This window comes from Trichoderma asperellum, chromosome 4 (genome assembly GCF_020647865.1).
Source record: "Trichoderma asperellum chromosome 4, complete sequence".
Lineage (NCBI taxonomy): Eukaryota > Fungi > Ascomycota > Sordariomycetes > Hypocreales > Hypocreaceae > Trichoderma > Trichoderma asperellum.
In genome coordinates this window covers 2,087,196-2,107,463 of record NC_089418.1, presented here as the reverse complement: position 1 = coordinate 2,107,463, position 20,268 = coordinate 2,087,196, and the positions used below count along the sequence as shown (strand labels likewise).

General features: G+C 50.7%; 6 protein-coding genes across 6 annotated transcripts; 2 read left to right on the top strand and 4 right to left on the bottom strand.

Moving 5' to 3' along the window:
- Positions 1-2,640: 2,640 nt before the first annotated feature.
- Positions 2,641-3,120, top strand: TrAFT101_007111 (uncharacterized protein; the record flags this gene model as incomplete). The annotated part of the gene is made up of 1 exon (XM_024910250.2): positions 2,641-3,120. One exon carries the CDS (start codon positions 2,641-2,643, stop codon positions 3,118-3,120), a length of 480 nt encoding a protein of 159 aa, XP_024756715.2.
- Positions 3,121-4,243: 1,123 nt separating this feature from the next.
- Positions 4,244-6,488, bottom strand: TrAFT101_007110 (uncharacterized protein). The gene is made up of 4 exons (XM_066127963.1): positions 6,317-6,488; positions 5,573-6,058; positions 5,370-5,457; positions 4,244-5,289 (listed from the first exon to the last, which is right to left on the bottom strand). The coding sequence occupies exons 2-4, from the start codon at positions 5,875-5,877 to the stop codon at positions 4,933-4,935; spliced, it is 750 nt and encodes a 249-aa protein (XP_065984077.1). The 5' UTR covers positions 5,878-6,058; positions 6,317-6,488; the 3' UTR covers positions 4,244-4,932.
- Positions 6,489-9,537: 3,049 nt separating this feature from the next.
- Positions 9,538-11,363, bottom strand: TrAFT101_007109 (uncharacterized protein). Its single transcript, XM_024908871.2, has one exon. It carries the CDS (start codon positions 11,060-11,062, stop codon positions 9,839-9,841), a length of 1,224 nt encoding a protein of 407 aa, XP_024756718.1. The 5' UTR covers positions 11,063-11,363; the 3' UTR covers positions 9,538-9,838.
- A 591-nt stretch (positions 11,364-11,954) lies between these two features.
- Positions 11,955-12,582, bottom strand: TrAFT101_007108 (uncharacterized protein; the record flags this gene model as incomplete). Its single annotated transcript, XM_024901080.2, has 2 exons — positions 11,955-12,111; positions 12,194-12,582. 2 exons carry the CDS (start codon positions 12,580-12,582, stop codon positions 11,955-11,957), a joined length of 546 nt encoding a protein of 181 aa, XP_024756719.2.
- A 1,473-nt stretch (positions 12,583-14,055) lies between these two features.
- On the top strand, positions 14,056-15,597 carry VMA3 (H(+)-transporting V0 sector ATPase subunit c). The gene is made up of 5 exons (XM_066127962.1): positions 14,056-14,242; positions 14,406-14,418; positions 14,544-14,673; positions 14,730-14,990; positions 15,049-15,597. The coding sequence occupies exons 1-5, from the start codon at positions 14,226-14,228 to the stop codon at positions 15,114-15,116; spliced, it is 489 nt and encodes a 162-aa protein (XP_065984076.1). The 5' UTR covers positions 14,056-14,225; the 3' UTR covers positions 15,117-15,597.
- A 28-nt stretch (positions 15,598-15,625) lies between these two features.
- Positions 15,626-18,382, bottom strand: TrAFT101_007106 (uncharacterized protein). The gene is made up of 5 exons (XM_024908566.2): positions 18,124-18,382; positions 16,800-17,972; positions 16,325-16,729; positions 16,098-16,239; positions 15,626-16,022 (listed from the first exon to the last, which is right to left on the bottom strand). Exons 1-5 carry the CDS (start codon positions 18,156-18,158, stop codon positions 16,011-16,013), a joined length of 1,767 nt encoding a protein of 588 aa, XP_024758759.1. The 5' UTR covers positions 18,159-18,382; the 3' UTR covers positions 15,626-16,010.
- Positions 18,383-20,268: the final 1,886 nt, after the last annotated feature.

Sequence of the window (20,268 nt, the reverse complement as noted above, 5' to 3'; positions counted from 1 at the left end):
CCCTTTTCTAGCGCAAATCGCGGCCGATCGAGAAGGAACTTGGGGTTCTCCGTACAGTCCGTACAGTATGTGTTTGCTTCGTCGATGGTTACGCCACCTTTGCTCGCTGGTTCTCTCTCTCTCTCTCTCTCAAGTTTCTTTTTTTATTTGTTTGTTTTTTTGTCCATGTGCATCACGGGTAGCGAAAACAAAGGTCTTCAAAGTAAGGGGCGGGCAGTGGCCATGTGCTGGCTGAATAGCTGACAGTGGGTTCAATGGTTTCCCGGCTTGTGACCAAATGAGATATGTCTAGTGAGGTACCTACCTAGTAGTCTTAGTACTTGGTAGCATTCAAGAAGATAAGGGAAGAGGGGACAGAGAGACGAACTGTGTCTCTTTCTGGTCATGAGTGCTAGGTTGTATTTGGAGTAGTATTTGGAAGATGTATCTCGTATCTGGACTGGAGCAAGAGATGACGATGTCCCGTCATTGCCCGTCGTTTCAGCCCTGTATATACAAGCATCTATGTAGTATTTGTCTTTTGCAGAGATGCGGCTCAGACGGCTCCTATACATCAAATAACACGGGCTCGTCGCGTCGTCGGCTCTCTATGTAATACCGGAACAGTGACTGCAGTTTGTTCAGCGTCATGGCGGTGGCCCCTCGGCTCTAAGAGCGCTTCGCGATTCAGTCAACTTCGTTCCATTGATTCGTTGCAGCAAGCCTCGCCAGACTAGCAGCCGTGCTAGAATGCCTCGGGCTTCTCCATTCGGCATGAAATAACCGACTATCTACAAACATTCGAACTATCGTGTAAGTGGCAGCGCCACCGCGTAGTCTCACTACTAGTGGTACGTGTATCTAGCCGCTGATTCATATTTCTCCGCCGAGACATTGGATGGTTGATCTGCCACGATGATGCCTGCCACGATGCGGCGTGGCCTGGCGGGAAAAGAGAAAAAAAGAAGAAGAAAAACAAGGGCGTTCAATCCCAATCCCAATTCCACTTGGCTGATCATTCTCACAGTCGCACTGGCATTGCACTGCCGAGCCCCATACCGGGCACCTGCAACATTGAAAGCCGCAGCAGCTTCGAGATGCCGCTTCCAGTGCCACTCGACCTGTTTGGCCTGCAAATTTCCGTTCTGCAACCCCCGCGGAGCTACCAGCTACAGCCCGCTGGACGCTGCCGTCTGGTGACATGTGCACGCTACGGTATGGGCGACTTTGCCACGGCCAGTTGCATGTCACAGCGCCCCTCCCCCGACAGAAGCCCGCTATTTTGCCAGCGCCCACAGCGCCTGACTGGCCGCTCACATGCCCCCCTGGTGCTGGTGCGCGCAAGCGATCAATTGATCTGCCCCCCGAGAGAAGCCCGCCAGCCGCTAATGGAGCCCCTGCGCTGCGTCTCCCCACTCGCCGGCCGGCGTCTTCCCTGACTTGGTCACTGACGCTGTGCGTGTCGCCTCTTGCTTCTCCCTCGTCGCGCACTTCATTGGCGACGGGTCGTCTGGTTTGCGCTCATTTATAGCACATGCTAATATTCCCTCCGTCCGCATCTCGTGTTTCTGTTTTCCTCCTTGCCTTGCTCCTGGCAAAACCACCCGCTGCACAGCAAACAATCGCACACTCGCACGCCCGCAGCTTTCTCTGCTCAGCTCAGCTCTTCTTCGCTCTCACTCTGCTCTGCTCTGCCGCTCGCCTATGCTTCTCGGTGGAGCCCCATGAAAATCCCAGAGGGGCGCTTCTACTCGTATTAGTAGCGCAAGGGCTTTCCGAACCGCCAATTCGCGCAGCCAACCCGTGCCGTGCATGCTGAAGGTGGCGCTACGAGATTTCCTCTGCAGCGCCTTTATTTATACGCCGTTTCGGCCTCCACTCGCCCAGACGCAGAAGCGAGATCAACCCGCGCCTGCGGCCGCTGTTGCTTGCATTTGATTTGCATTAGGGGGGACGACAACGAGAGGAAGAGAAGGAACGCAATCGAATTTTAATAAAAGAAAGGGAAACAGAAAAAAAAAGAAGAATCTAAAAAAAGAGCAACCCGAGATTCGGAGCGTTCCGAGAACGACGTCGACAACCTTTTTGGTGCTATATCCCGCCCTATTTAATTACATCTTTATTTGCCCCGTCGAGACCTCGAACCCTTATTTCATTTCCCGCGCCTTGGCGACGTCACCTGGAATTGGAACGCCATCGAGAGATTACCTGGTGGGGGACAGTCTTTCGGATCCTCTTTTGCATGGGTCGCATGAACAACTGCCATAAAGGGAAACGACAACGACTCTTTTGTTAGAGGATATTACGCGCGCCGTTGGTGTCAATCTTCGCAAAGAGGCTTTAATCCCCCCAGCTTGTCAAATCGCCCCGACTAGCCAAAGTAAGAATCTGTTTTGGCATTTTGGTCGCGAGAAGCTCGACGATACTACGGAAGAAGGACGTCTGATATCAGCTTAAAGCCAATTGCATCGACCAATTCACGGCGTACCATCTTGTCGCTAATCCTGTCGCCGACGATTTCTTCAAAAGCCTCACCAATACACTTGGAATAATAATACTACCGACAACCAATAAGCAACGGCTGCAAAAAAGAGCATCTCAAAAGTCGCTGGACCGACACCGCTCGCAAAAATGGCAACAATGGACAATTTATTCGCAATAATGGATGAGTTATCACCCACTCCATGCCAAGTCATGTCCGCCGCCAAGCAGAATCGCATCATGGTCTGGCGCGACGAGGTCGCATCCGCATCAGCTTCATATACCACCGCCAGCAACTACTCCGCCCCTTCGCTCGTCACAACAACCACTGCGTCGTCGACATCTCTATCGCCCTCTGAACTTGCCACCATGTCAAAGAGCTCACGGCTGTGGCACAAGGTCAAGGCGCAATTCACCGGCAAAGCTCGCCGCCGCAGCAGCGTGGCCAATGCCGACGTACCGGACTTCATGATGCCGCCCCGGAAAGGCGATGTCACGCGAACAGCCATGTACGAGAACTTACGATCAGAAGATTACAAATCTCCAGACGAAGAGGTTGTGCCGGGCCAAGACAGCAGCAATGGCCGAGGACGGGGTCTGTTCCAAAGGCAGAGAAGGATGATACGGGCGTCGAAGCTTTTGGTGAATACCATTAGCTGATTGACAGCAAAAGTCCGCAACAAAGTTCTTTTTTAGCTACATATACAGTTGTTTCGAAAAAGCACAACAGCAGCACGAGCGCAGCCTCCAATTGACGAAGACGACGACTACAAGACGATTCTCATCACCGTTCCTATCCGAATCCTGTCAAGATGGCGGGGGGAAAGGGCTTAGGGGGGTGGGGGGACACATAATAAATATCACGTTTTGGCGCATGTTTACTAGGTAATTACATTGGGAAGGGGGGAAACCGGACAGCGATTTACTATACTTATACCACAACCGCAGGGCTTTTTTTAACTGCCCTCTTTTCTTTTGTATCTGACCTTTTTTTGTACGTTTTACGGAGGGTCTTTGCCTCTAGAGACAGTCATGTCCTTTTTTTTTTCTTCCAAGATTCCCATAAGTAGGTAGGCAGAAATGGAAAAATAAGCTTGACTTGCTATCAAATTGTGGTGTTCTCTTTTTCTATCTAGGTATGTATACATGCTGTTATTTGCAGGGTATCTTAGTAGTCTGTTGTTTAGGAGGGAGAGGGGGGTTTCTTTCTAGTCGATACACAGGCGCCTTATTACCTCTGTCAAGAGAAAGAAGGGAAGAAACAAAAATAGCCGATAAGACAAATACAAATATCCCCCAATTAGCAGTAAGGAAACCGGTACATCGGCGTTATCTAGAGCAAGCCCATAAAAGATCTGGTAGTAACTGGGTAGCAGCAACTCTAAATCTCGCCTCTATCAGCTCAAGGTGGGGTGATTATTTTTTTTTTTGTGCGTGTGTAGCTTTGCGCCTCAAGTTGCGGGCTTTTTTTATGCACGTATCTTCACTGCGAGAGCACGTTGCTTTACATTGCGACGGTTGTGGTTTATTCAACTGGCATAGGGGAAGTACATCTTGGTGTTGCGTAAAAGGGGCTGTATGGAGGGAGAGTGGCACATGTATTAGGAATCTCTAGGTACAATGTATAGCTATACCAAAGAAGCTTGATTGCCGAGGCATGAAGCTGAGCAAGCTGAGCAAAGATAGCTAGGACCACAGCCATGCTTGAGGAAGAGGCGTCCCTATTAAAGCAAAAGTAACATATGACTTCACGACTGAAAGAAAGAAAAAACTGTAGACACACAGTTTAGTACTTTGGATTGGAATTTCTTTTTTTGCCATTTTTTCAAGGGGTTGCTGCTGTAAAAAATGTTGGGTGGAAAGGGAAATGCACAAGTTTTCCCTTTCTTTTCTCCTCTTCTCTGCGGGGCACACAACGAGAATAAACCACTGTGACGCGAGGAGGGGGGAGAGGGGAAAAAAAGACAACAGGCAAATTGCAAGAAAACAACGACATTATTTTGGGGGACAACATTTTCCATAAACGATCCGCCAAAAAAACGGGACCAGATGTAAACTAGGTAGGTGGTAACGTCAAAAAGCAGAACAGGGGAACAAATACCAGGCACTTGGGTAGAGGGGGGTTGGGAGAAGAGGCAGCAAAAGCGTCCATCATTCAGCAGCGAACAACAAAAGAGTCCATCGCCAGTTCGCAAACGGGCGAAAAAACAACGGACAAGTACCCTTGCGCCACTCATCTCTCCCATCCCTAAACCGAAAAAAAAAACCGAAGTTCCATGACCCATCTCCCCATTAACCAGACAAGCAACGCACTGGGAACCAGCGCGGGCACCGGCTAAGCCAGCCTCCAACACGATTTCCATCTATCGCCATGTTCAGAGGTGGGCGAGAGTGTTCAGATAACTAAAACAAGATAAAGAAAAGACCTCTCGGTTCTTTGCCGAGTTTGCATGCAGACGAGGTAAGAAGGATTTAGGAAGCAGCCTCGGGCGCAGGCTCCTCAGCAGGCTTGGGTTCTTCCTCGGCAGGCTTGGCAGCCTCTCCCTCCTCCTTCTTGGCCTCGCCGGCTTCGGCATCACCGCTGTCGGACGAAGTCCACAGGGTCAGGTTGTCACGCAGGAGCTGCATGATCAGAGTGCTATCGCGGTAGGACTCCTCGGAGAGGGAGTCGAGCTCGGCGATGGCATCATCGAAGGCCTGCTTGGCAAGGTGGCAAGCACGGTCGGGAGAGTTGAGGATCTCGTAGTAGAACACGGAGAAGTTCAGGGCAAGACCCAGGCGGATGGGGTGAGTGGGAGTCAACTCGGTCTGAGCAACGTCGGTAGCGTTCTGTGCGGCATGGTCAGTTTCCCCCGCGTGGTGAAATTTGTCTCTGCACGCGGCGTCGACGAGTGCGTATATGAGCATACCTTGTAGGCCTCGTGAGCAGCGGTGGCAGCGGTCTTGCGCTTCTCGCCAGAGGCGAACTCGGCGAGGTAACGGTGGTAGTCACCCTTCCTAGAAGAGCGATTTGCATTAGCTCCTGAAAATTTCGAAATGTGCGCGCTGAAACGTGGGGTGAAAAGTTTTCGAAACCCGGATGTTAAGAGAGCGGCGGGGGAAATCAACGTACATCTTGTGGTAGAAAACCTTGGACTCGCCAGTGGCGGCGTTGGGGATGAGGCTCTTGTCCAGGACATCGAGAACATCCTCGCAGACCTTCTCGAGCTCGAGCTCGATCTTGCTGCGGTACTCCTTGATGGTGGAGACGTGCTTGTCAGAGCCCTTGGACTCCTCCTTCTGCTCAATGGAGGAGATGATGCGCCACGAGGCCCGGCGAGTGCCGACAACGTTCTTGTAGGCAACGCTGAGGAGGTTGCGCTCGTCAACGGTGAGCTCACCGCCCAGCTGGGCGACCTCCTTCATGTAGGTAACCATCTCATCGTAACGCTCGGCCTGCTCGCAGAGGCGGGCCAGGAAGGTCTTGCTGTTGTTTTGAGAATCTCGGTCAGACCATTTCGTTCGACCAGAAAAAAAAGGGGAGGGGGGACATGTTTGGATTCTCGTCGTGAGAAGTTAGTGGGGTCACGGGGCCAGGCGGTTGGACAAACCTTTCACGCTATAGACAAAACGTTAGCATTGCGAGCAAAATGCAGTTTGAAGCAAAGAAAGCGAAGTGAGAGTGAAGGCAAAGACATTTTGTCCGCCAAGGTGTTTCCGGGCGCCCTCGCGCGAGTCCGAAGCCGCGCAGATCGTGGCGAAGAACTCGGCGGGCTGAGGGGTTGCGAGAACGAGGGGGCTCGAGAGGAGAAGGCGGAAAGCGGCGGTCGCAGCAGTGACAGCAGCAGCTTCTGGGGGGGAGGTTGAGCTCACGTACCTCGGTGGCCATTTTGACTGTGTGTCTGTGATTTGAAGACGACGAAGAGACGAAGCGGTCGGAATGTGCGGAGTCGTTGCAGAAAAAGGATGATGCGGGTGTCTGAGGTGGGATGCGGTTGAGGATGGGGCGAGAAGAGTGTTTATATTTTGATTGTGGATTGAGATTGAATTGGCTTTGGGGTTTGGGGGTTCTCGGGGCGGAGGCCAGTGCCCGCCGCTGCCAGCACAGGTGATGCGAGCGCCAGCTTGCAGTGGAGTTGCTGGCTCTTGGGGGCCTGCTAAGCCTAGCCAGCCGCCTGGCGCACCCCGCCCCTAGGCTCTGGTGGCCGAGCACAGCGCACTAGAGGTGCCTGTAATCTCTGGCCGCAGCGCCTATCTGGCAGTCGAGACTTGGCGGGTACCTGGAAATGAAGCCGGCTGACCATAATCCACAATGTACATGTGGTGTACCCGTGATGAACGGCATTATTGTGCTTGTCTCTCTAACTGATCTGGAGCCGGAAGGGGGGCCGCTCTTCACTTGAAGCTCACTCCCACTTGAGCAGTGCTGTACCTGCTACACATCCGCAAGTACCAGCACGGAGCTCTGTACATGGAGGCTGGCGCCTTGACGCTGAGGCGCCCTCTTAATCTACCTGTGGCTTCTAGTACCCGGAAGGAGGCTGCCCAGGTACTGCGTACTTGCATCTCTTGACTGGATAGCATGACCATCCATCCTGAATGCCTCCGATACACAACATCGTAAAGGGGGGGGCTTCGGCCGTTTCTTCATTTTTTCATCCTCTCACTTTGGTTTTGCTTCCTCCACCTCAGCCGCATTTCTTATGCACTTGGTCTCACTACTTGTGGTGGGCATAGCAGGCAAGGCGCCCTTAGTACCTGATGCCATTGAAGGTAGCATTCAGGCATTAAGCGCCAAAGCTGCTTCTGCAAACGCTGTCTTGGAAACCACTGATATTAATCAAGCAGAGAAATTGGCCCCATGCACCAGAAGTACCCTTGGAGCTATCACAGCCCTATTTTACTCTCTTGTATCCCTTGCTCGCTGCGGGGCCTCTTCTTTTGGATGGAAAGAAAAAAAAAGGGTTACCGAGTGATCAGAGTCCCGCTTTTGCCATGAGACACTCAATCAACGGGTGCCCTCGCGCATCGCCTCTTGTACCGGCAGCCCTACCACCTTGATTTGCTGCCCGTTGTGCTCGGCGCTAAGCTGGCCGCGTCTTTTATCGCTCTCTGCTGGGCGTTCACAACACAAGCATCTGTCACCCGCCATCATCCAACCAGCGTTTGTCTCCTAGGCTGCGCGGAAAGGCGTCATAACGCGGCCCGGAGGGGGGCTGCAATTTGGCTTATTAGAATTCTGCCAGCCTGTCGGTCGGTCAGCGATCGTTCCATCTATGCCCCACTCCGATAACAGGCACTGGCGCGCTCTCGAGGGGAAATAAGTTCATATTCTGTACTTGTACGGGTACACAAAGAGTGAATACCAGCGCACTCGGCGTATTCCGCACCGGTACATTGAATTACGAGCATCTCTCGTTTTTTCCCTTGAGGACTGGAGATGGAGACCCAGGAATCCATCCCGTCTGGGGCTGCAGTGCTAGCAACAGGCAGAGTGGTCCGTCCCAGCAGATCCCGTTGTTGACTAGCTGTCTAAGCAGACGGCGACTATGACTTAGTGCATATTGCCTGCTCCATTCCCTAGAACCACACGGAGGCTTCGACCATCTTCCCCGTCGATGGCAGCGCAAGCTGGCGATGAAGACTCCAAGAGCTCATGCTCTGGAAGTGCTACTAGAAGCCTCTTTCGGCACACCCTGGCCGAGGCATGTGCTCCCTCCTGTTCTTGCTCCAGCCAGTCCCCCGCCGGCCACGTCGGTCCAACATTTGTCTCTGATGCGTTCTGCTGGCCTTCACCTCCTACGGTACAACGGGAGGATCGTGACGCTGGCCTCGAGTACTCAGGACATACAATAGACAAATCTTGGGCATTGCCGCTCTTGGTGCTACATGCTTCAACCCTGTGTTATTGCTGCTGTTGCTCCATCCTGCTCATAATGGGGGCGTGTCGATGAGGCTCCAACGGATAAGGAGAATATATATTAGTACTCAAGGCCTGGCGAGTCCATTAAAACTAGTGGCCCCTTTCCCAGAGCACGGGAATGCATGCATGGCCTCCTCCGTATCTCGCTTGACGCCGTGCCCTTTTGACTACTCCCCGATTTCCAGATTGTCTGCGCAGGCGTTCAGGGATGAGACCCGAGACCATCGTGGTGTTTTGTTGTTCACATGATGCTACAGCCCGCACCCCCCCTGGCGCTGCCTTTTATGCTTTCCGTTCATGCCAGTTGCCATGGGCATGGGAGAGGCTGGCAGAGGCTGGCAAATAAACGCGAGCTGTGGCTGTGGTCAGCTCCCATCCGTGACTCACTGCCCCCTATTTCCCCTCCTCTCTTATCGCCATCGCGTGGCACAGAGGACATGCTCAGATGTATCATGGATGTCTATATAGACCAATAGCATGGCGGCTTGCCACCTGCTAGACAATAATATCCCGCTGGGCTAATCCAATGGGAGGACAAGCAGCCCAGCCTGGCTCTTCTCACATGAAAGAAGAGCCTGCGTAGCCCTATTCCGTCACCGGGTCTCTTCTCAAGTCGTCGTCGTTTTGGGTGCCAGCAATCAATTACCAGTAGAACGCGCCACAAAATACCCCTCCCGTCTCACACACTTTTTTCCGCCCCCCACTAATAGTATTTATTACTCTTCATCCAATGCTGGCGCTACGCGATCCGATCATACTCTGGAAAAGATCCCGGTTTCGAGAAGAGCCCAGCGCTTTGAAATTGAGGGTTTGGCACGTTGCGGATGCTACTTTGTGTAGTGTTAGTCTAATAGGGACGCACTGCCTTGCGCGTGCTGGCTCATTACAGAATCCTTTCTCTCATGTCACATGGTGACTGTCATTTCACTGGTACCCCCCCACTAAATGACGATCAACGCGGAGGCCCGGATGATGGATATAACAGCTGTAATTGCCGGTATTGCCATATTAGTGAGAGATGGTACACACAACACCTACTTAAGTAGTACATAGTATTTTATCCACGCAGTATATGTGCCAGCAGAGCGTATCCTCTATCAATACGCTACTTATTCTTAGCGTAGGGCTCATCCACAATATGATTGATAGCATGTGGCTACTAAGATATTTAGTCCAGCGAAACAGATAATGTAATAATGGTTTTCTTTATGATATTAAACTATGCGGCCGTTTACAATGACTACTTGCTCGTCGTTTCACAGTGTTTATGCTCGCTCTTCCGATGTTCATCACCTTTACCCAAAATGATACGCGTCCTATATAGATACAGAGGTATCCAACCTGCCCTTCTCAGTGTAAGTCTACTTCTCAGATAAGTTGGTTTGCTACCTACTCGTCAAACCCACCATGCATCGCTGCAATGTAGTATTTCCTGCTTTCTTCTCTCTCTTTTTTTTTCTTTCTTTCCCACAACGGTTATAGATATTCATCGTGAGGCTCATACGAATGCCGACCCCAGTTTGTAGGATCGCCACCGGGAACGCATAAGCCGAGCCTCCAGAAATAATCCCGATGAGCAAAAAACAGCTGCCATAGCTTAAATCGCGCTGGGAAGCTCATCCGCTCTGTGTAAGCCTGCAAAGAGGTAGTCGTCCAGCGGAAATGGAGAAGGCGATGCAGCAGACTCTTCATCGTGCTGTCATCTTTGGCACTGCAGTTGGGGTCTTCATCGCCAATGCAGAGATGCACGTCCGTTTCCGAGGGCGATAGAGAGGACTTGGAAATGAAGATCTCGCCGCTGTGCGACTTGTAGCCGAATTCGCTCGGCGGTAGCAAGGGCACAGGGTCGTCGACGTGAGTGACTCGTCGATAGCTTCGCTTCTCAAGGTCAGTTGTTCCATTGAGGTCAAATACGTCGTTCACGAAGCGGGCGAATTGGGCATTGCCGGTTCGAGGCTCTCCAAAGGTGGTAACGGTTACGTCGTCCCAGCCCAGCGATACCTTCAGCTCTAGGGCTGCAAGACAGGCCACGGCTCCTCCAAGGCTATGGCCTACTAGCTGAATAGGGCGAGACGGATATTTGTCTCGAAGGGCCTTTAGTTCCGGCAGAACAGCTTCCCGAGCGCTCCTCCAAGACTCAAGGAACCCCATGTGTACGGTACAGTTTGTGCATTTGTGGCTGGGCTTTTCTGGGGACTCTCCTCCATCATCTGGGGATGGGTAAGGCACGTATTTTTGCGGGATAGTGCCGAGATCAACAATGGTATTGGTGATGCTGTAAGTCCCGCGGAACGCAACGACTATGGCGCCCTGCCTCTCATTCGCTGCATCGTTTCGATTTGCTTCGAGAAGCTGCCGTTCCGAACCATTGTCGATGGCGATGAATCCGCAATTGTCACTAAAGAGGATGCCTGTGCTCCAAGTGGTAGCCAGCGTCAACTCTGGGAACTCGTCGCATCGGGAGAGACACTGGAAGGGCTTGCGAATGCCTGAAGTACCCAGGCAATACGACACGTCAACCAGCCTAGCCAGTCGTTCGAGAGACGCGAATAACGGTGCGGAAATGGTCAAAGGGGATGTTAGCTCCTCCTTGATACCCAACGGTTCCTGCTGGTTGATATATGCGGCCTTAATGAGGTAAGCGACGGCGAGTTGTAAGAGCAACAATAGCTTGAAGCGGCCCGGTAATGCCCCCTCCATTGTGAAGATCAGTCGGTCGATGGCCAGCGCATGGAGAAGTAAGATTAAACGGCTGGTAAGATTGCTAGATGCTGTCCCGAACAGCGCTTGATCTCGGTTTGGAAACCGGCAGTGATGTTTCGATGTAAGCCCGACGCAAGGGAGAAGGGCAACTGGCGGCAACGAGAGCAAGCGCGTCACTTTTAGCGAGAAAGCAATGCACAGGCTGCGCAATTGGTATATTGCATGATGGTCAAGATCAACTGATTTGTTGTCCTTGTGAGAGGAGCAAAAAAATCAGCGACTCTGCCAGCGAGGCATGACCGCGCTTTGTCTCATGAGTGGTGGCAAGCTGCCAAGACCAGCGAGAGATCACGAGGTGTATGTACAATTTTGGTGGGGCCACGCCAGAGCAGCTCCTAGTGCTGGGGAAAATCTGGGGCGCCGGAACGAGCTCAGGGCTGCATTCGGCATCGCTGCAGCAGCTGAAGCGCTGGAAAGCCTCCATAAGCAGCCGCTAAATGCCGGTGCCTGGTGCCATTCAGCAATAGCTCCTACCGCTGACTCGGGCCATCGGGACTATTTGCAGCCATGGCCAAATGCACGATGGAAAGCTTTTTAACGATTGTTGCTCCCATTGTGAATGATGCGATGAGATTGGAGTTAATGAAATTACATTCTAATAGTAATGCTAGGGTGAGGAAGATTTATTCATTCTCGCATTACAGTCTTAGTTTTCTTCTTTCTTTTCCTTGGCACCTCCAAAGCTGCTGGAAAATCTTTGCTGTGCCTTGTCTATTTGTTGTATCCTCTTTTTTTTTCCAGATCTATTGAAAATGAAGCCAAACGCCAGAGCATACCAGATCAGGCATAGTCGTCTACCAATAATCAATAATGCCTTCTTCGCAACCCTTTAGCTCACCCAATACTTGACGCGCAGAGTGGGATCTTGGACGGGATCCAGCGCAGTGTATTGTACATCGAGATCGGTCGAGTTGGTGCTGCAGCTTCCCGACCCGGTACAAGACAGAGCGATGACTGCTGAGCCGGACACTTCGTACGAATCAATGCTGTAAAATACGAGTGTTAGCGCTCCATATCCTTGAATTTATTTACTTCAACATTAAAGATAGCATCGAATGTAGGACGCACCCCTTTGCGTTTGGGCAGATCCTCTCGACCACGGTCAATTGCCTGTGGGCATTGTCCCAGATGAATTTGACGTCCCCATCAGCACATGCGTATCGTGGTGTCAGGCCTGTAGGCGTGGTGGAAACGGAGCTCGAGTTGAAGGAGCAGCGCGTGGTGACGCTCGTGGTTTTGTCCACAAAGGTGAAGTTGTATGCACTTAGAGTGGCAGCTGGGCCGGTCTCATTCGTCTTGGCCACGAAGTTCTGGATGTGGAAATCGGCAGGGAAATTGCAAGAGCTGTCGGACTGTGACTGGGCTAGGAGCTCGGCGGGAGGATGGTAGGCGAGGATAGACATGGTGGCCATGGCGAATGGCAGGGCAGCCAGGAAAGAGACGGCTTCGTAACGCATGCTGGGTGTTCTTTATCTCGTGCCCGCTTTATCTTCGTATCCTGCAAATGCAAAAGGAAAATAGGGATGAGTAAAAAAAGGTGAAGTGTACGACTACGGTCTTTTTGTAGACAGAATGAAAAGGGATGGAGAGGAGGAGAAGCTACGGCAGTGGAAACCGTCAATGCAACGTTGGTGTTTGTTTGCATATACTGTACCGGCACCAGTCCCCGAGGCATGACGTGGATAGCAGTGCTCCATTTTGCCCCTGGGCCAACGGGGCCAAAAGACAAAGGCAACGGAGGAAAATAGCAAAGATGAGTGTCGATCCGGCCGCCGTCGGAGGCAGTTACGAGCGCAAGGGGCGCGGCAGGGCAAAAACATGAGCACTGAGTTCCAGTCAACTGATCAATACAAGAGAGGAGCGCGCTGTGGCTCGAGCTCTGGGCCATCGTCATAGACACTGTGACGCAACTGTAGGGGCTCAGCCTCACTGAAAGCGACAACGATTGTTTGCCGCCTTTTGCGTTCTTTGTCCTTTGAGCCGTGAGATGCGATGGGTAGTAGCACTACGTAAGACAAAGAGGCGATCTGATTGGACAAGAAGACACGTCCCTGGCGTTTCAAGTCACTTGGAGACGACTTGTTTGCATTGACTTCATAATAAGTTGAAACGGGAAAAGAGGAGCGACAGGATAGCCGACATCTTTGTCCTCCCTATCACGGCTAGTACTGTACGGAGTATGGACGTTATTATAAGAGCTGAAGCTGAGCATTTTCGCATGTGAGGCTGCGTATCAAGGCGTACGAGCTGATATCCTCAACGCGGTTAAGCTTAGTTGCACCGAGCAATTCAATGCCGGGATGTACCACTTATATAAGAGCCACGGACAGGACGGAGCCGTAATCTGCACTCCGAATTTGGTCGCGTTATCGCCCAGCAACGCCGTTTTAAGGCCTTACCATTCGTGGGCATAGAGCCATCGAGTCCGGTATATTGAGAGCGACATGGCGATGGTATAACCAAAAGGCGCATACAAAGGGCAAGTCATTTCGGAGGTTGGAGCGGCACTGAAGCTCATCAAGAGTCCTACAAACCTACCTAGTAGGAGCCCTTTTTTGCTACATACCTAATTGTAATACACGCCTGTAGGACTGCCGCTGAAGAGGTTAAAAAAAAAAAAAAAAAAAAAAGTAACTCGACGTAACATCGTACATAGCTTTCATCAATGGCCAATAAGAGACTGTATCCTATCTTTTCGGCAGAGATAATGACCGCCTGATGGCTCGCGAGTTCATCTTCCAGCCCAGCCGCGCCTGCACTCAATTACCTCATTGGGACAAGTACTACTAAGTGGCATACCGGCCGAGAGAAAGGGCGAATGGCTGTGCCTCCCTCCGGGTGAGGTAATTATCCGCCCCGAATTATGTAATGTCGAAGCGGCCAGCCTGTAGCAAAACCTTACCAACCAGGCGTCGGCGTCGGAACTGGCACCCTCACCCATCTCAACCACCCAGCTATTAAGCGCCTGCAGACCGAACCATCGACACCGTCGCCCCTCGCGCCTCTGCCCGCCTTCGGAAGCTTCTCACGAGTACCAACTGCGACTTTTCTTTTCGAACCTCTTGATTAACCACTTCTTCGCTCATCCCCCATCGTCGCAATGGCCACCGAACTTTGGTACGTTGCGTCAGCGCGTTTGAATCCTCCCCCTAGCAACGCCGTGGAGCTTCGGATTGCATCGTTGGAAGCTCTCGGCATCATCGCAACCGCCTGCACTTGCCTCTTCCCTTGCCTCGTTGTGCGATCTCGAGATTTTAAAGCTAACTTGTTTCCTATATAGCCCTGTCTACGCGGTCAGTAACAATAATACCCCGTCCTGCTATACCCAACGACGTCACCGAGAAACTCCCGGAGGGACATCGAAATAATCAGCATGGCCTGTTCGATATACTGGATAGAATGCTAACCCGTAACACAGCCCTTCTTCGGCGCCATGGGTTGCACCTGTGCCATCGTCTTCACCTGCCTGGGCGCCTCATACGGTACCGCCAAGTCTGGTGTTGGTATCGCCGCAATGGGTGTCCTCCGCCCAGATCTGATCGTCAAGAGTCAGTTGCACTTTACCGTTGACGTGCAGCAACATATTGCTGACTTCTACAACTAGACATTGTTCCCGTCATTATGGCTGGTATCATTGGTATCTACGGCCTGGTCGTGTCTGTTCTTATCTCCGATGGTCTGCGACAAGACCTTCCTCTCTACACTGGTTTCATCCAATTCGGTGCTGGTCTCTCTGTCGGTCTCGCTGGTCTTGCTGCCGGATTTGCCATTGGTATTGTTGGCGATGCCGGTGTCCGAGGAACTGCTCAACAACCTCGTCTTTTCGTCGGAATGATTCTGATTCTTATTTTCGCTGAAGTCTTGGGTATGTACATTCCTACTGACTAATTAAACAAGGACAACATTGCTGATGCACCACCCAGGTCTATACGGTCTTATCGTCGCTCTTCTGATGAACTCAAAGGCTAGCCAAGATGCTGTCTGCGCATAAGCAACTCGCGCGCCTGTGGCCTCTTGGAAAAGCTTGCCAACTCTGTCTTTTTCAAAGTCGCTACTTTTGATATGAAATATGGGTTTCTGGGCTGTATTGCAATGTTATAGCCCGGACGGTGCCGGATGAAGCTTGTGTGTTGAGATTGGTGAATCTCGGCTTGACTCACAGTGAGGGTCGTGTAATGGATCAAATTAGTAGGAAGTTTACATATGTACACTAGTGACAGGGTGTGTTTGCTCTTGATGCGAATTTCTCTTCATAGACGGTGAAGGTGAAGGATCTAGTGTAAGCGGATGGTCAATTTTATCTGTCATTGTTTTTTTTCTTTACACTTTCACAGTTGAACAGCTTCTTAGGGTTTCTAGCCGAAAGCAGCTTTTGTATTTGTATAATCATAGGTGGACGTTGAGCTTCCTCTGTGGCAACTTCTTCACAATGTACGAAATGTGCTCTAGCGAAATTGTATCATAAAGATGGCACAAGTAGCCATGTATGTGTATTGATATGATATGCCATTAATTAAAACTGCTAGACTATTATCGGATATGTTTATCCATTTTAAAACTACATAATACAAACATTAAAGCCATGGGCATATCCTGATTCTCATATATCTTGCCGTTTTTACATCATTTTATGAAAATCCCATCTCAATCATTTTCCCAATCTTTTCTTCCTTCCTTCCTTCCTTCCTTCCTTCCTTCTTTCCTTCCTTCCTCCTTTTATTGATAAGAAAGCAAGTTTACCTTAGCCTTTTTTTATGCCCGCTGTGTAATTTGGTCGCATGCACGCTGAAATTAAAATTCAGAAAGCTCCTCTCTAGAGCGAGAAGAGGGGGATAATATGTGCGAGAGAGAATAGAAACTCGGTACATGAACAACAAAATGCTTCTTAGATGACGTACTATTAATAGGTTAGAGAAATGTTGTTGAATATCTTTGTCTTTTTTGGATGATAGGACTTGAAAAAAAAACCTACGGGAATGAAGAGATAAGGGACCTGGCGCTCGTATTCGAGCCAGGCCTCGCCATACTTGGCGCGGCAGCGAGTGATGTCTCTATGCGCGCGGTGGGCAATCATACAGGCGAAAAAGACAGGGTAGAACCAGGGGAAGGGGCTCCTGTTAAAAAGAAATGAAAGGTCAGTAAAGGCGTTGTGATTGGTTGCTTGATGCCTTGCCGGCTGGAAAAAAAATAGTCACTTACTCAAAGCCTGTGATCAGACCCCATGAAATAGAGAACCAAAGGTCAGAGGTATAGTGAATCTTGCGAGCAAGGCCATACCAGCCATCGACAAGGATGGTTCCCTGAGGAGTCTTGATAGTCTTGGGGTTCTTGAGGGTCTGCCATGGCACCTGGGGGAAAGTCTTGCGGGGGATGAGGTTTCCCTTCTCCATGGCGCGGAAGCGGTTCTTCTGGCTGTTGCAGCTGTCCCATACCCAGTACCAGAAGAGGTAAGCGCCGTACATGGCAACCAGAGCGAAGCGGTCCCAGCGGTAGGTGGCGGGATCGTGGTTAGCCAGGTAAAGGGTGCAATGGCAGTATGACAGAGGGACACCAGCAAGGTTCCAGAAGATGAGCATGAAACCCCACTTCTCATAGTACATGTCCCTGGTTTTTCTATTAACCTAACAGTCTCTCATATAGATTAAGAAAATAGATGAAAGAATCCTATTCTTACCAGGTAGTTATGATGAGCTCCTCGCCCTTGGCGCAAGCGTTGGCATACAGGTAGTGCGCCATGACAAGGAACATGACCTCACCAGAAACATAGCCATATTGCTCGTATTGACGAGCAGCCGCGCCGAGACTAAGAATCAGCAGGAAGTACCAGGGCATGCGAACCTCAAAGAACATCTTGAAATCAAGGATGCCAAACATGCGAGGGTTAAGTTCAGCACCCATGAAGAAGTCATAGATAGGATAGCCAGTCATGCGGTGATGCTTGCCTCTCCACAGAGCAGAGAAGTAAGCGATGAAGCTCACAATGAAGCCGCTGAAGATGGCAACCGACAGGAGAGGGCCGAACTCATCGAGGGCCGTGTAGATGGGCCAAATACCAGAGAAGTGCAGGGCGGCAAAGACGGCGAGGGTCGTGTACAAGCTAACAAAGGCGTTGCAGAAGTAGTCGAGCTGCTTGCCGCCCTCATGTGGGAGGGGCTTGCCCTTGCCCCAGACACCAGGAAGAAGGCAGTAGCATGCACCCTCAAAGATGAGGTAGCTCCAGTACCATACCCATGCCTTGGTGTGAGGGAACGCGCGCGTGTAGACGATGTTGGCCAGATGAAGGCCAAAATCAGCCCAGCTTTCACCGGGAGCGCGGGTTGGGAACTTGCCGCCATAATACGTAGTACCAATCCACATGTACCACATGAGCATTGGGAAGAAGATCATCATGCATAGAGTGCCTACTGAGCCGCCAAATTCGAACTCGCCTGAGTAGTCGACCTTGGGGTCCTGGCCTGGTTTCCAGCCGTCTATCGCCTTCTCCTCGGCGGATGCTCCATTGGTGTCCTTGTCAGAATGGCCATTGGCGTGTCTGTTTGTATGTCCATTTGAATACCCATTGGCCTTGCCATTGGTGTGGCCGTTGGCGTGTCCGTTGGCATGTCCGTTAGTGTGGCCATTGCTGTAGCCATTGGCGGTGCCATTGACGGCGGGCTTGAGATCTTCCTCCTCGTCCAAATTCTCGATAAACTTGGCGGTGCGGCGGCGTGAAATCTTGCGAGGGCTTGCAGTTTCGGCGATAGATGCAGAATCCTCGGCGTCTGACGCATCAGGAGCCTGTGAGGCTTGGCGGGTGCGCGAAGATCGCTTTGGAGTTTCGACCAAGCCGTCGAAGAGCTCCTTTTTCCTAGGCGGGGGGTTAGCACATGCATCATGAAGAATAGCAAAGCGGGCACATTGAGATATCCAAGGTTGTATACCCAGGTACTGGTTATTGAATACTGGCCACTGGACACCTCATAACTTTGCTTGGCACATCTTGTTTGTTGGACACTTACTTGGGAGTCTGCCTCAGTGAATATCGGGTCGCCATGGTGACAATGGATCTGTCGAGCTACAAAGTAGCCCTTGTGTCGAGAACTGGTCGCGCGTTACAAAGGGAAGAATTGCGCTGGCGAGCCCGCGGATCGAGGGACGCTCGCTTAATATTCGAGCCCACGGATGCCTCGCGCTTCGGAACGGGTTACTCTTCCAGATCCGAGGAGCGGTGGAGGGGAGTTGGAAGTAAAGAAGCAGAAAATTACGAGCCCGTGTCGCGCCACGCTGAAGAAGCCAGAGCTGGGGGCACTTTTGGGAATCTGTGATGTAAAGCTATTGGCTGCTGGAGCGACCAGGGCACTAGGTAGTCTCAGGGGTAGGCGAGTCGAAAATGTATCTGGACAGCCAAATCATGCGAAGGGGTACCTGCTTATAGACCCCACAAGCTGAATACGCGGGATCCTTCCTTAGCCTCTGATCTTGTGGGTTTGATGTGGGCTTGGTGCGTATTCGTACTCTTATTTTGAGCATTTTCGGCTCCGTCAAATGTATTGTAATAGTACCAAGGCCTACAGTAGTTACATGTACCTACCACTGCTATTAATATGACTGCGGCACGATCACGATGCGATCCCGATTGCCTTACCTCATAGGTACCTACCTAGTATTACTACCTGTAGCAGTAGGTAAAGCTACCTCTAGTATTCAAGTACCTGGTATAAATGACATGTAGCTTCGAGTGCATCGGATTGCCATTGGACCGAGTAGTATCTCGTGGCTGGCCAATGAGTGGCTTCTTTTGCCAGCAAGCATGCGCAGGCAGCGGATGCGCAAGCTGCAGCTCGTCGCGTGGCTGACTACATGTCCTGCAGAGTGTGATACCTAGCTAGATACTGCATATCATTGGCTGGGTAGGGTGAGGCATGTCCATCATTCGCTCCAGCAATGCGCCTTACCCTGAATCTGGCGATCAATTATATGCTATGAGATACTCTTGTCTGGGAGTAATAAAAAGTGGTATTCAGCCTTGTTTTATGAGTCGTGAAGCACGTTGATAAAATAGGGCGGTTAATTCATACTTCTCACACCATGCTTTATAGGATGGATTGGTATTGCGTAGTCTGCTTGATGTGGAGGCTGAGATTAAGCCTCTTCCGGGGCAGAAGGCGTCTTGAACACCTTTTCTTTTTTTCTTTCTTCTCCATTTTCTTTCTTCTTCTGCAGTTGGCATTTAGATGCACACCGTTAAGATCTCTCTATACATGATTCCGGGCCTGCTCACGCGTTAAAAGCGTAGGTGGTAGAGTTTTTGGTCCCATTAATGCTGCTACCTAAAACCTGGATAATCAAACTCTAGCTCGTGAATGAGGCATATAGTTGAGGAAAACCTTCACTGAGAGGCCCAAATCCTCATAAAAGTTAGTATAATAGCTCATAGGAAAGTAAGTATTGAGCTAACCTAAACAATATATTCGCCGATATCAACTCCTTATATCAGCCCTTGTCTTTATGCTCGCCTTGAAATGTAAACACTCATAAACTCTAGAATGGAGACTAACTCGGGAAGCATATAATTGATGACGAATCAAAAGCATAAAGAGAAGAAGCCGAAGAATCCCACCGCCAAGAGTTTTAGATGTACTGCGTAGGTGAAGAAAATGCATTTCGGCTGTCAAGGAGGCGCTAAGAAGATATTTCAACATCTTGGTATTTTCATAATCACAACTACCGCTCTCGAAATTGTTGCCTTTTATGTCTCAAGCTATTTAGGATGTCAGAGAGAGCCAGAACAATTACCTCCGGTATTCGAGGGCTTGACATGGATTGCCGCTCATCAAATAGTGGCTGCTAGACCTCGTTACCTGCAGAGATTCGTCTGATGTACGAGAAGAAAGGGCACGACAAAGATTGTGCGACTGGGCTTCTTGTGCTGCTATTTGCATACAATGGTAAGCTGTTGTTGAGCTAAAGACCTTCCATCGAATAAAATTACAATTATGCACACTGGCATTTGAGCATATACCCATTCGCCCAAAAACAATTATTCAACATATATGCCTTAACATTAGCTTCCGCCATATATTGCCGTAGTTGTGGGAAAAAAACAAGTATCCGATATGTGTAAACACAACACTACTTTGCGAGGCCTTTGCTGAACTTGTTGT